Source organism: Athene noctua, chromosome Z, assembly GCF_965140245.1.
Source record: "Athene noctua chromosome Z, bAthNoc1.hap1.1, whole genome shotgun sequence".
In the NCBI taxonomy this organism is placed as follows: Eukaryota; Metazoa; Chordata; class Aves; order Strigiformes; family Strigidae; genus Athene; species Athene noctua.
The window spans coordinates 20,980,239-20,994,890 of record NC_134077.1 but is presented as its reverse complement, the minus strand read 5'-3'; the positions used below and the strand labels follow the sequence as shown (position 1 = coordinate 20,994,890).

General features: G+C 37.8%; 1 protein-coding gene across 3 annotated transcripts in view; it reads right to left on the bottom strand.

The window, feature by feature from the left end:
* Positions 1–14,652, bottom strand: part of GPBP1 (GC-rich promoter binding protein 1) — a 48,882-nt gene that overhangs the window by 26,399 nt on the left and 7,831 nt on the right. For all 3 annotated transcript variants that reach the window (XM_074932150.1, XM_074932151.1, XM_074932149.1), the window contains exon 3: positions 5,581–5,700. In XM_074932150.1, the coding sequence (XP_074788251.1) occupies positions 5,581–5,643 (63 nt within the window). In that variant the 5' untranslated portion in view covers positions 5,644–5,700. The remainder of the gene's footprint in view (positions 1–5,580; positions 5,701–14,652) is intronic.

The following is a 14,652-nucleotide window of genomic DNA, read 5'->3' as shown; positions in this document are numbered from 1 at the left end:
TTTGCTTCATTGTGCTTATATTAAAACTGCTTTTGTTTCACCCACAAGGGTTAGTTTATCTTCTTTCCTCTCTTTACCCTGTTGAGAAAACAAAGGGAAAGGGGGAGGGGGAAGTGATAGAGCGACTTGGTGGATACCTGGCATTTAGCCAGAGTCAAACCATCACAATGGGGATAAAGCCCCCACAGTGTGTGTTACAGATATGCTAGGGAAGACTATCTGGGTTACTCTTGTATCACATAATGGTAAACTCATATGTGGGATTACTTTTGCCCAAGGGTGCACTTGGTGGGTAATGCAGAAGGATGGAGAAGTCCAATGTGTACATCAGGGAGATTTGATTTTAGGGTAAAAAAACAATTAATTGAACTGTCAAATAACTCTGTTAAGGCAACTGTGCCCCACAACATCTTCCTGCCACATTCAAGGCCACCTGCTCCACTGACTGAGTCAACTCCACCTCATCCCTCCAGCCTTAAAAGACTGTCACGACAGATGGAACCCAAAGTTATGGACTAAATGAACTCAGCAGACATTCTGGAAGAATGGCCCATAGACTAAGGGAATGATATCTGTGAGACCAGGGAAAGGGGTGGTTTACTTACAATTAAGGGTGATTACTTAAGAATGTTTGGGAATCTGAGTGAAACATAAATGGTGTGGAATAAGGGGTGGAGACTGTTCTGGTTTCAGCAGGGATAGAGTTAATTTTCCAGATCTGGGTGACAGCATAGCCAGAGTACTCAACCCGGATTTCAGCCAGTATAGAGTTAACTTTCCTGGAGTTGAGAAGGAGCACAGCTGGAGTGTCAGGCCCAGACTGGCCACTGGAGCATTCCATATCGTGTGACATCATGCTTGGTATATAAAGGAGGTGGGTTCTCTCTTGCTTCAGGTTGGTGCAACAGGATTTTCGCAGTGGAATTTCCCTTCTGTCAGGATCGTTATTGGGGGCAGAGGCTGCGTGTCAGTCAGCAGGTGGTGAGTAAGTGCATTCTGTGTTACCCGTTTGGGCTCTCCATTATTGTTCTGTTACATTACAATCACGAAACTGTTTTTATTTCAACCTACAGGTATTTTTCCTTTTATCCCTCCTCTATTTTCCTAGGTGAGGGGAAAGGGTTAGCAAATGGATGCGTGGTGGTTGGCTGCCAGCTGAGTTCAAACCACGACATTTGTGTTGGCAGCAGAACAAAGCACAAGTGACATGTTGCAGCAGAGGAAAAATAAAAACAGTCAGAAAGGACAGAAGATCACAGTTTGAAAGGCAGAAGTAAAGTCTGGGATCTTAACTTGGGTGACCAGAGACTACGCATGCACATTCCATAGAATGCAAGAAGTAACTTCCAGAGACAGCTGTACCCAAAAAAGGCCCAATTTATTAGTCTTGTCAGTGTAACTTAATAAGGCAAATGCAACTAGTTATGAAATACAAATAAAACCTAGACTCAAAATTGTACAGATTCACAAATATACTTCAAATTATCAGCTTATAAGTAGGCATTGTAGAAATTTTAAAGAAATAAATCTTTAATATATCAGTAAGAAGTACTTTATAAACTAAAACTTCATGTTGAGAACGGCACTCAAAAATACATCCTGACTAGAACTCATACCTAAGGGGATTAAACCAAAAAAGATCATGTCTTCCCTATTACTTCTATCTGGCTTTACTATTTTAACACTGTAACATTTCTTTCACCATTACATCTTAAAAATTAAAGAATAAATTTTCATTCTGCAGAAGCAGTGCTTAGTCTTACTGTTGTTCACACCACACAACTCCCAGTAAACAACAAAGGGCTGTGTTACCCAGCACCTCCTGGCCACACAGCCAGCCTTTGATGCAGATGAAGCAAAGCGCCCTTCCTTCCCAGTAGACTTACAATGGACATATATATGTACAGTATTGCACACATACAAGAGAACCAACATGTCCCAGAGCCATAAAAGCTACAAATGCATAAATGCACAGCTGCATGGAAAAGTACTGTGTCAGCAAACAAAGCTTAATGATTCCAGGGAGTATGAACTTTATCACACCTGAAGTATCAACTTCACTGCCTGAAGCTCACTCCCTCTCCAGACTGAGTAACATTCAGGGAAAAAAAAAAAAAAAAAAAAAATTACAGCAGTAATAGTGTATGTCTGAAAACGAAAACCCCAAGTTTATCTTGACTGTTATTATCCACTAACATCTAATCACACTATATTAGTATTAAAAATAGTCCACTGATCAAAGTGAGTACGGCAAAAAAGGAATTCACAGTAATAGATTTTACTACTTTGGAAAACATTGAATGTTCAAGAAAATAATTTCCTTCTCATCTCCCTCACCCCTACATGAGACCATCACACCAAGAAAAACGATACCCAAGTTCTACTGACAATACCCAAGCAGAGCTCAAGGTGCTGTTCAAAATTCACTGCTTAAAATTTGAACTCAAGTAAGCAACATATATGTTTAAGATAAAGTATGTATTTCCAAACCATACAGAAGTCAAATGAAAAGGAACTGCCCTCTCAATTTGAGACCTGAGAAGTGAATTACTTTGACAAACCTGTAGTCAGAAAAACCAGAAAACCACAAGAAAATATCAAACTATATAAGTAGTTCAAAAATTATCATAATGAATATCAATATCTAAGTAAAAAATAAATCCTTAAACAAATTTTCAATAAGCTGCCAAAAATTTCAGAAAGCTCCAGATCTGTTGATCACAGATGAAATTTTAGAACCTAGTTTCATGTGTTAGTTTACATATGAAAATTTTCTAATATTGCCTTTGGAATTTTTCTTTTTTTTTTTTTCTATGAACGTTGAACATCAATCACATTTTCACAAAGTATAACTGACAGCATTTTATATGCATGTTTGAGTTGCACATCATGTAATGAATCTAGTCTCCAAATTGTGTGCAAAGATTCATGCAGTTTGCCTTTCCCCCACATGATGGAGGTGTCAGTCTATCAAGCATCGTCTGGCAGAAATAACAGTAAACTTTGTAATCAACAGGAAATCAACTGGCAATTTCTGGAAATTGAGAAATTATCTGACGAGGTTCAGCCAGCCAAGAAAGCAAGCAACACAGATTTTTTGAAGTGTAAGAAGTAATCTTACTGCTTAACATGAAGTCAAAGTAAGCTTGTAAAAACAGAGTTTATCAGTCTGCCTGCAATCTCCTCACACAGGTTTTACAGCAATCCTTTCTGAAAAGTTTTGTCCATTTCCCAAGATGGCTTCACTATTCACAACACCCTCCCATTTCCATTTGCCCAACTGCAATACTGCACTGACGCAAATATAGTGGTTCCAAACCTGAACAAAAGCTACTGAGCAATGGATACCCAGCTATTTAGGTGGATTTTGCTACGTAAGTGACAGGGATATGATATAAAAGCTTATCTTTAAGAGGAAATTATCAGCAATAGGGGAGATCGGTTTCAGTCAAACTAATCTGTATCAGTCACATTAAGAAAGCTCATTCACAGTCCCAGCATTTATTTGTAAAGAAAAGCCTTGCCTATCCAGGATTGAGGAGGGAAACCAAGCTCCTAAAGATGTAATTCCTAGAAGTGCGCCTTCGGGGAAATAGAAATTGACCAGGCAGACTTCAGTTTCTCTTTCTCAAGTCTATATGATGTTGATACCATAGCCTCACCCCAGCTCCATTCTGCATGGAACATGAGACACCTTGCCTTCCTCTCCCCATCCTTCCTCTTCATCCCTATCCCTCTTACCTGTTTTTCTCTTCAGCTGCTTTGTTGATACACGGGAAACAGAAATAAAACCTATTCTAGAAAGTGGAGAGGACAGGAGGCCACATTTGAGACCTGCCTTGCAAAGGAATGACAGGACAAGCCTTATTCTGTAAGCCAAGAATTGCTACACATCAGGTACAACCTGAAGACTTTCCAAGTGTGCTGTATATTACAGAATGCTGATCACTGAGGGAGGTAACGCAAGTAAATAAGCCGCATTTCTAACAATGAAGCACAAAGACTATAATGGAGGAAGCATGCAACTACAGAGTTTTCGGAAGAGATGAAAGAGAGTTTATCTAAACTCCTTGAAGCAAAGAATAACAGAAGAGAACAGGATCCACAACACGTGGTTGCAATGAAGTTTCCCACAATTCAAGAACTGAGGTCACAAATACAACCCATACCTCATTTTCGAATGGTATTGGAGTAGTTCTAAAATTTACTTTTATTCTGCTATATTGACACTTCAAGCATGCAGGGAAAGCTCTTGCAGCATGAAATATATGATGAAGACTGCTTTCTAATTGTGACACCTATTAAACTAAGCTCTGATTACTCTTCCAATTGAAAATATATTAAATTGGAAAAAGCAGATCAAAAGAATTAAATGTATCAGAAATCAAGTACAATGAAAACAAACAGATCACAGGAGCCATCCTGGAGCAGATAGGCTTAAAGTTCCCAGAACAACAACTAAGCACTGCTGACAGACTATACTAAACAAAGAAGTTACCTAGGTCAGTGTAGAACACAGACAAATAGAGCAACGTGAATAAGGACATTCGATGACCTGACTAAAATAATGCATGTATATGTTTGTGTGTAGACATACATAAGCAAAGCAATGGGAACACTACTAATACTGACGGCTAACTGCATTTAAACAATACCTCAAGCCTATTTCCCTAAGTTTATGAAGGCTAAACATTTTTCATGCACATGAAAGACAGCAAGAAACTTACATAAATACATTAAAGTATGGTAATGCCACTCTCATAGCTGCAGATAAGGATATTGCATTCAGAAGATTATAATGAAGACGACAGGTCTACAAACAGGGAAATATATGACAGGAGTTTGAATATCCAGTGCTGCCTCTGCTTCTGCATTCACACAAATTAAGAAAGAGTGGAAGGATAGGCCAGAAAAAAAGAGAAACATTCATGAGATAGACATACTCCTGACTTCCTGGAATATTTACAAATCCTAACAAATCAGAGATTTCTAGTTCCTGTTTCCAAGCCAACTGTCCCATTGTATAAAGCAAGTAATGGTAACCAAGATGAAACAACCACAGTGAAGATGCATAACTATTTTTGAAAGCACCACATTTCAACAGTAGTAACAGGCATCCCACCAGCAAGTGAAAAAACCTTTCAGAAGATCTATTTCAAAAGCATTTTTTGTTAATCGTTTGGATGACAGAGTAACACTTCTGTAAAATTTATAGGGCATAGAGCAGAATCAGAAGTAAGAACATCAAGCACATGCCTCCAACATGGTACTTCTAGCACAAAATACAGTAATTCATTTTAAGCTCCTGACAAAGGCAATCTTAATCCAACAACAGTTCTGATGATGTGGCCAGGCACATGTTTCTTCCCATGAACTCATGTGCTCAAGCGAAAAACTCTACTGGAGGTATAAGCTTAACAGCCACAGTATAACTACTTAAATCACAACAAGACTTGCTAGGTATCATCCGTTATCACCCTATTCATAAAGGGATTGGCATTTTTACTTTGATTGAGGTTATGACATTTAAACTTCCCTAATAACGAGAATGCCTGTTCAAAAGAACAACAAAGAACATACCTTTGTTGACGATGGTGGAGTAGGAAAATTAAGCCAGGCTGGAGCAAAGTCATGCTGCGCCATTTAGGTCCAGTCTCTCCGAATCAATGAAACAAGGCTTCAGCACCTCGTGGCAAGTTCCTGTAATTGGAAAAACAAGAAATGAGTACTTTTCAGGTGCTTATATTACAAGAGGATTATACTTGTGCTGTTTTGATCATAATTTCCCTTCTGTTTTCTGGTATTATTTTCTCACCCAGATCTGGTTTAGAATCTAACTATTCTCATCTTGTTTATAGCATCACATTTGCGCTTCTACTACCAAACTGTCACACTAATTAACTATACCTCAGGTATCATGAATACCCAACTGTAACATTCCTTGCTTTATTTCCTCATACATGGGATGAAGTGTCTTGTGTAAGGTTTGATCTAGAAAGCTGTGGCAAAATTGTTGAAATACTTTCTGGTACTATCTAGAATGGATTTCAGGAGCTATTTCATGAGCCTCCTAGAAGAAGCAGATTTTTTTAAATTAGTCCCTAAAATTCTCAGAGGCCATGTTAAGGCTCCTTATGAAAAAAACAAGATGCTCAGTGCCACCATAAACGCCATATTATCTCTAAATTCAATGGAAACAGAGTCCACATGTCCAGAAACAGTGTCAAAATCCAGTAAAATTCTCCAGTTCAAAAACAGGCAAGAGAAGGTAATGGCTTAAGATTCAAACCCAACATTGCTTTTTCTACCCCGTGCTCTCCCTACTGGTAGGAAAACATCTCTCAATAAACAGAAGAATGCAAGATAAGGTGAACTATACTACCTGAAGCTGAACTATAGCACAGAAGGGAACGAAACTGATGAAACACTACCTGAACTATAAGGGTATCTGAATCAAGCTCTGCAGCTAGACACTACAAAATTGTCAATGATTCAAAAATATTTTAAGTTTGATATACACACTATTAGAAAGCCAGCTAGTGAAAACATAATAAACACCCACATACATTTCATAGGGGAGACCCAAATAAACATGTATTCCACATCTCTGCACAGAGTGCAGATCTGTCAGTTAGTGAGCAGAGATGTAGTTCACTTTGAACAAAGGCTGCTGTAACATAAGCAAGAGCCACAGAATCTTAACTTGGTAACTGGTAATTATTATTGTATTCTGGTCTGAAACAAGCTATTGCAGATTTTCAGTAACAGATGAGAACGTTCCAGCTTCTAAAAGGAAGTCTGACAGATCTGTAAGCCTTAAACTGCACTTAATTAAGCTGCCAGTTCTTTTTTATGCAATGAGCTCATACTTAGGTTTTTAGGCACCCGCAATGCCAGAGTTAAACTGTAAAGTAAGATGCACAAAACCTGCTATCGTTAAATAGAGACAAGTTTAAAGATACATGTCACCAAAATAACTTGATATAAGTTACTCTGTTGAAATCATTCAACACTATTCTAAATTAACCTCAACAAAAATTCCAGAAAAATTTTCTAAATAATCCAATTAAATAAGACTAATGAAAAAACAAATAAAGGAAGAGTAACAGAACCATCACAAAAATGGCTTCTAACAGGAACCAGGTTCACTTTACTGATGTCATGGCTTAACCTCAGACAGCAGCTAAGCACCATGCAGCCACTTTCTCACTCCTCCCCTCCCCCTGCATGGGGATAGGGAGGGAATTGGAGAAAAAAAAGGAAAACTCGTTGAATTGAGACAAGAATGATTTAATAACTAAAATAAAATATAACAACACCAATAACAAAATATAATAATAATAGTAACAAAATGGAATATAATAAAAAGAAGAAAGAAACAAACCCCACAAAAATACAAGTGATGCGCAATGCAATTGCTCACCACCCACTGACAGATACCCAAGCAGCAATCCACCCTGCAGTCAACTCTCCCCAGTTTATATACTGTGCATGACGTTCTATGGTATGGAATAAATATCCCTGTAGTCAGTTAGGGTCAGCTGTCCCAGCTGTGACCCCTCCCAACCTCTTATGCAGCCCCAGACTACACACTGGTGAGGTGGTATAAAAGGCCTTGACTGTGTAAGCGCTGCTCAGCAATAACGAAAATATCTCTGTATTAGCAACACTGTTCTCACACTAAATCCAAAACATGGCACTGTACCAGCTACTAGGAAGAAAATTATCCCAGCCAAAACCATATCAACTGATTAATCATGTTCAGCAATGGTACAGAAACGGCATATACAGATGAACCAATATAAGAGATGTTAAGAAACAACAAATTAAATGCATTAAATGAACAGAAAGCAGCAAGAAATTTTTTTTTTCTCCTTCCCTCTAGATAGAGTTCTCACATCCAAGCAGAACAATCAAGAAACCTTTAGAAAGGATCAAGACAAGTATCAGTGCTGGAAGATCAGCACAACAACAAAGTCTTCAGACCAAGGCACTTACAGTCTGAAAAACAAAAGAAGAGGTTAGGCTTGTGTAACAAAGGATCCAAGAAATACTACCAAGTTATTGGCAAATCAGCTATTACATATGGGGAAAAGTCACTAACAACGTGATTTCTTAATAAATTCATCTTACTGTTGTTAGAAAACTAGTCAAGCTTCCTAACACTACTATTTATCCAACTGCCATGAAAAGAGTTTATTCTTAACTCACTGATATCCCTACCTTTTACTTTTTGCACATAAATCAAGGGCTTAGGTGAGATTTGGTGATCACCAAGTACCCAAAGACTGGAAAAGTGTTTTTAACAGAGCTTTGTCCACAGATCACTGATACTGGGTTATTTCTTCCTGTAAAAATTACTCTAGAAGCAGATTCAAGTCTTCCTCATGTTCTCAGCTCTCCAACTAAAAGCTCTACAAAGGGTTCTTTATAGTGCTGCTCTGTTGGCTGAGTCAAATTTCTTCCTCATCCCTTCCTACAAAGTAGTATAGTGAAGTGGAAAGACAGAGGCCCGGTGCAAAACTACACAATACTCAAAAGTGCAAAGTCAGGAACAGAGTTATCTGTAAATTTCAATAAGCCCACAAAAAAAAAAAACACTCTTTCAGGCCTCATTCTTCCAGGTAGTTTTGATAAAAGAGCAGCACTAACAAAAGCACAGATTTTTAGAACATTACCTGATCAGTTTTACAGGTCTACAGTTAGACTACCAAGAAAAGCAACTGTTGAGGATACTGATCTCCACACCAAAGTCAAAAAACCACCTTCATCTAACTGTAAATATTAGTGGTCTGCCAATTAGACACAGAAAAATCAGGTATCTGCATTATTAAACCTTACTAATAGGAACAAATACCTTAGCCATAATTAAATTGGGAAACAAACAGCACATCAGGAAAGGACAAATATTAACACATCTTTTTTAAAAAAAGTATTTTAGAATACGTAGACTACCCAGCTTTAAGTTGCCAATTCCACATTTCACCAGGCTTCATAAATACTCTTACAGATGCTAGCTTTCTGATATTGTCAACATTTGTCCGACAATGTATTTTAATATAAAAACATTTTCATTACAAGCATGAGCTCTGTTTTGACAATTTGGCAAATATTCAGCAGCTCTAAGATACTCTTCATTCTCAGGAAGATATTCTTGGTAAATTGAAAACAGACCACAGAACCTGAGAATTGGATGTCAGGAAGACTACTCCGCTGCCACAGGAAGGATTATGCTTAAATCTTTCATGTCCAGCTTGGTTGTCAAACATGCTTGTTCCTTGCTTGCTTTCCAACTTAAGTTAGACCAACTACTGAGACTACCACATTACTCTGCAACACTAGAAAGGTTCCTCCTACCAGGTCTGACCTAAGTCTTTTTTTTTTCTACTATTCACATCCATTATCTAAACTGTCCCCAGCAGAGATGTTTCTACATTCTGTGTCCCCCAAAGCACTTGCAACCTCTACTCAGATTCATACTATCTACAAATTTAATAAGCACACTCTTATTAATAACTTTGATCATGAAATAAAATACTGAAGAGAGTTCTTCAGAAATGTACCTGATACATCCTTCCAGCTTGACATCAAAGGAGAGCTGCTTTTACAAAGACTGAGGAATCACTACCATCACATAGGTAATGTTGATTAGCAGTTTAAGAACACTTCTGCCTTTCAGAAACACAGGACTACTTTTAGATTTAAAGAAAACAAGGACTACTTTTAGATTTAAAGAAAACAAGGACTACTTTTAGATTTAAAGAAAACAAAAAACAAAACCCACACATTTAAAGTTTTTGAATAGAATGAAAGTCAGTAGTATGCACCCATACAAACATTTACAAGAAACTGCTTTAATTATACTCACAGACATGATGAACTCATTTGTCTGCTAGCAAGCCTTCTCTTATGTACACACCACACAACAGATCAACCACCGTTCATTGACGCTGATAAAACAGCTGTTATACTCCCAGAACTAACACAGCTATCGGAAGCAAGCTTTATTGAGGTAAACACCACAGATTTGAACACAATTCCACTGCTTTTAGAAACTCTCTTTGTAACAAGAGTGACCCAAAATTTATCACTGAGTGTTTAAATCACCATTCCCTAGCAGCACAAACTCAAAATATATCTGTGTCATTCTTTAACCAAAGTGTCATAAAAGCTAACTAGGCTCAGGTTGTGTATTACTGAAAAAGAGCTGCACAATTCTAGAAAAGTTAAAAGAAGATACTGAAAACTGCTATCCTCATACTATTAACACTGAAATGCATTTAAATTTCTTTAATCAGACTGCTCAAAATATTCAGTCTCCTCTCAGCAATAGCCTAGGATGCCTGATTCAAGTACTGCGTAGTGACTTCAGAAAAGACAGTCTTCCACAGCCCATAAATTTACATAAAATTTATGTTTTGCTGTGCTGTAGATAGTAGAATAGTTTAGAGCAAAGAAAAAAACCTGTTTTGAAATTTATTTCTTGTGAGAGAACTGACAGAAGTTGGTAAAGCATTCTGTTTCGGGTAACATGCAATAATTATTCCAATATTCCATTACATAAACCTTAATTCTGTAGGTTTGTAAAGTGTCATCTTCACCAAGGCAGTGATTGTCAAGGAATTATCAACAGCTGGTTCCAAATGATATACAGTGAAGAGATCTGTAATAAATTTAACTCAGTCATCCTCTTTGAACCACATTAGAAACTGAAACAAAGACACTGTACCACGTATGCTTAACCAACTTTCAAAAAAGGTTGGGCTGAGGTTTTTTATGGTTGAGTCAATAAGGTCCTTTTGTGACAGAAACTATTTTTCACCAGCTTTAAAGTAGCTGGAAACAGTACTTTTAAACAAACTTACTTGTGTCATCTGAGGGCCATTTTTAAAATTTAATATATTGCGTGTTTTAGAAAAAAGAAGTAACACACTGAGAAAAGGGAAGCAGAAAGTCACTGCATGAAACAGGAGTCAAGACTTCTGTGAAAAGGCTAAGGAAAAACACCTAGAGTCAACTCCCAAAACTCTGCAAAAACAACCAAAAAATTAAAACAAGTATCATTAGTTTCGCTTTTGATTACCAAATTAAATGAAAAAAAAAATTAAACAGTATAGTCAATTTTCCTTGCACTACTACATTCTTCTTTTTAAAACCACAGAAAAAGATATTAGTAAAATCACACTTAGTTTATTTTTGCACCAAGTAAAATTTTTAATTTCAGTGCTGTTATTCTATTTCAGTGATCAGGGACAAGAATAGTCTAAAGAAACTACTTGGCTTGCTTTGCCTTACAAAATGAAGACCTAAGATATATTTAAACAGTGGTTATAAACCTATGAAGAAGTGAATTCCACAAGAAACAAGATGTCTTAATTCAAAACACAGTAAGAATCACAGGAAGATACCAACCATAGTAGACTTAGGCTGGACACACAGTCCTGAAGATCAGAACAAAATTCTGGAACAACTTTAAGACAAACAAATACTTGGATCTGTCAATTCCCGTTATGCTTCTAAGTCAAAAACTAATAATTGTAACTAAATAGGTTAATGCATAAATACTGTGACATTACACAAAGATAACACTGTAATAATTAATACACTTTTTCCCATCTTAGGTGGTAACCATATAAGAATACTGTTTCCACAAGAAGATTTTTCCCCCCTCTTCCCTGATACTTGAAATCAGCGTAGTGTTAAAAACACAAACCTTCTAAGCATGAAGACCACCCACCACAACTAAAGTATAAATCAGATATTTTTTTCTTTTCCTTACAATAACACAGCTAGAATTCAATATGGTACAAAAGCAGAAAACACCCTGTATTCACGAACTTTCACATTAACTTACTTACAGATTACTTGAGCACAGTGCTTCTTCAAGCTTTATCTTATACTACAATTTTCACCCTATGTGCAAGCTTTAATTCACTATTACTGGGACAAAATATGGAACAGACAAAATGACTAACATTTAAGTTTTGTTTGCAAAGCTTTTTTGTAAGCCAAAAAACATCCATGCAGTTAGCACATAAAAACAGGGGCATAAAATACATAGATCAAGGAGATCCAGTTGAACAAACTATCCAAAACAGTGTTACGGAATACATCTCACATATAGCAAACACAATTCTTCACATTTTAATAAAATTGATTAATTTCTTGCAATATATTTTTTTAAAATCTCTTTTCCCAGGCTCCCCCATCTTCACGGGGGGGGGGGGGGGGGGGGGGGGGGTGTTACGGAATAAAAGGGGGATGCTTGCTCATTCTCATATCATTTATGCTAAATTAGGGATTCCTGCCACCACAACTATGTCAATTACATATTTCATCCTCCTTCACCCCTGAAAGATTTCATCAAATAGGCAGACTGGCAATACCTCACAATAGTTTCTAACCATTAGTGAAGCATGCGAGCATCATAGGCTAAGCATAGTGCAGAACCCTAGCAAGCATCTGTTAGTCCTGCTTGTATCTGTGTAGCACATCAAAAATGGGAGTATAGTGCAGTCACATACCAGACTCATTACAGGCAGGGTAACCGTAGAGTCACCACAGACAGAATCGGATGCATTTATTAACTCGCCTAGCTGCAGCAGTAAATCAAGAAGTAGTTGTGCTGCCAAAAGTTATGGAGCAAAATGATAAGGCAGTAAGGCAGACTTAGACTTTTTTCTTCCCATGCCAGGCATCTATAAAACACTGGAAACAATTAGACCTGAGGAAGCTTTACAATAAAGCAAAACAACCAAGTCTCCAGCTCTACACTGGAACACAAGTAAACAAAGGCTAGTGAAGTCTGGAATAAACTGGTTACACAAAAAATAATTTAAGTGATCACTTACACTCCCTTACAAAGATGATCCTTTATCCAGAACTACTTGTAGCTTCACTTTCATTCATCAAATCTTTACAGCATTAGAAACCCTCTGTCTACTTACACAACACTAAAAATAGCCAATACAGCATCTCTGGAGTGCACAATACTCTTCAGGAGTTGGAAAAGTGACTCCCATGAGAATTCAACTCCAGGGAATCTCTGCACTGTCTGCCTAAGTGGACCTGAGAGTCCACAGATGGAGGGCAGGAAGAAATGATCTTCTGGGATACTGGGCAGAGAGTAGAGCAAGCAGATGTAATCAAACCATTCTGAATTTTAGTTCCATGTTTTGTTTTCTATAAACAGGTCAAATAAGGAATGAGCCTGATGATTAGTACAAAATCCTGAAAAGACTATAACATGTAAGGTAATATGCATTCACACTTAACTGCTGTGATTTTTGAGGCTATTTTCATTATTTATTTTACGTAGTTCTAACTAAAGGAAATGTATTAATATCACATTTTTTATTTTTGCAACTCATAAGAACCAAGTGTAAAAACATGCAATCCTACCTTTTATTTTCCCAGGTCCACACCCATTGCAAACTACAGGAGTAATGTCTCAACAACACAACTCTTAAACCTATCACAAACGTGGTCATGAACTTTAAGCATCACTTTGTAGCAAAGTATTGCTACCTGTAACATCCTTCTGAGGCCATACCCTCTACTTCTGTCCCAACAGCCAGTAGTGCCATCAAGAGCATTAACAAAGATAATGTCTTGTTCAAAGTTTTCACCTTCACAGAATTTTACATGTGATGGCTTTATTTTACATCTGGAAAGTATCTTCTGAAAAATTAAAATATAACATCCAGAGAATGTTCTGAAAGACTGAGGCCCAACTCGTACTTCTCTAAAAGATCAAAAAAATTTATCACCCTCTCCCCATAGGAAAGATGCTCCAGTCCCCTGAACTGCTTTGTGGTCCTTTGTTGAATTCACTCCACTAAGTCAACAGCATTCTTAGACCAGGGAGCTTATAACAGGATATAGTGCTCCCATGTGGCCTCACCAGGGCTGAGTAGAGAAGAAAGATTAACTCCCCTCAAGAACACTTCCTCATGCAGTCCAGGGACATGCTGGCCTTATTTGTTATGAGGATGCATTGCTGGTTCATGGTTGACTTGTTGTCCAACAGGACCCTCGGAGTCCTTCTCTGCACAGCTGCTTACCAGCTAGTCAGCCCCCAGCACATACTGGCATATGTAGCTATGACTCTCCAGAGGCAGAACTTCCCATTTTCCCTTTGCTGAACTTCATGAGGATCCTTTGCCCAGTTCTCCATCCTGTCCAGGCTCCTCTGAACAGAAGCACAATCATCTAGTGTATCAGCTACTCCTTCACATTTTGTATCATCTGCAAACTTGCTGAGGGTAAACTCTGCCCCACTGTCTAGGACTTCAATTAAGATAAATACTACAGGCTCCATTATTGAACCTTGGAGTACAATAATAACAGCTCCTTCCAAATGGCCTTTGTGCCAATGATTACAACCCTGATGAGCTGGGCCTAGCCATTCAGCCAGTTTTTGGTAACACCTCATCATTCACTTCTCTATACATACTTTGTCAGCTTCTCCGTGAAAATGTCATGGTACACAATGTCTAAAGCCTCACTGAAGTCAAGATAACACCATCCATTGCTCTCCATTCACTTACCAAGCTACTGACCTCATTGTAGAGAGTTATTAGTTTGGATAAGTGTAATTTCCCTTTCATAAAGCCATCCTGACTGCTCCCACTCACCTTCCTGTCCTTTATG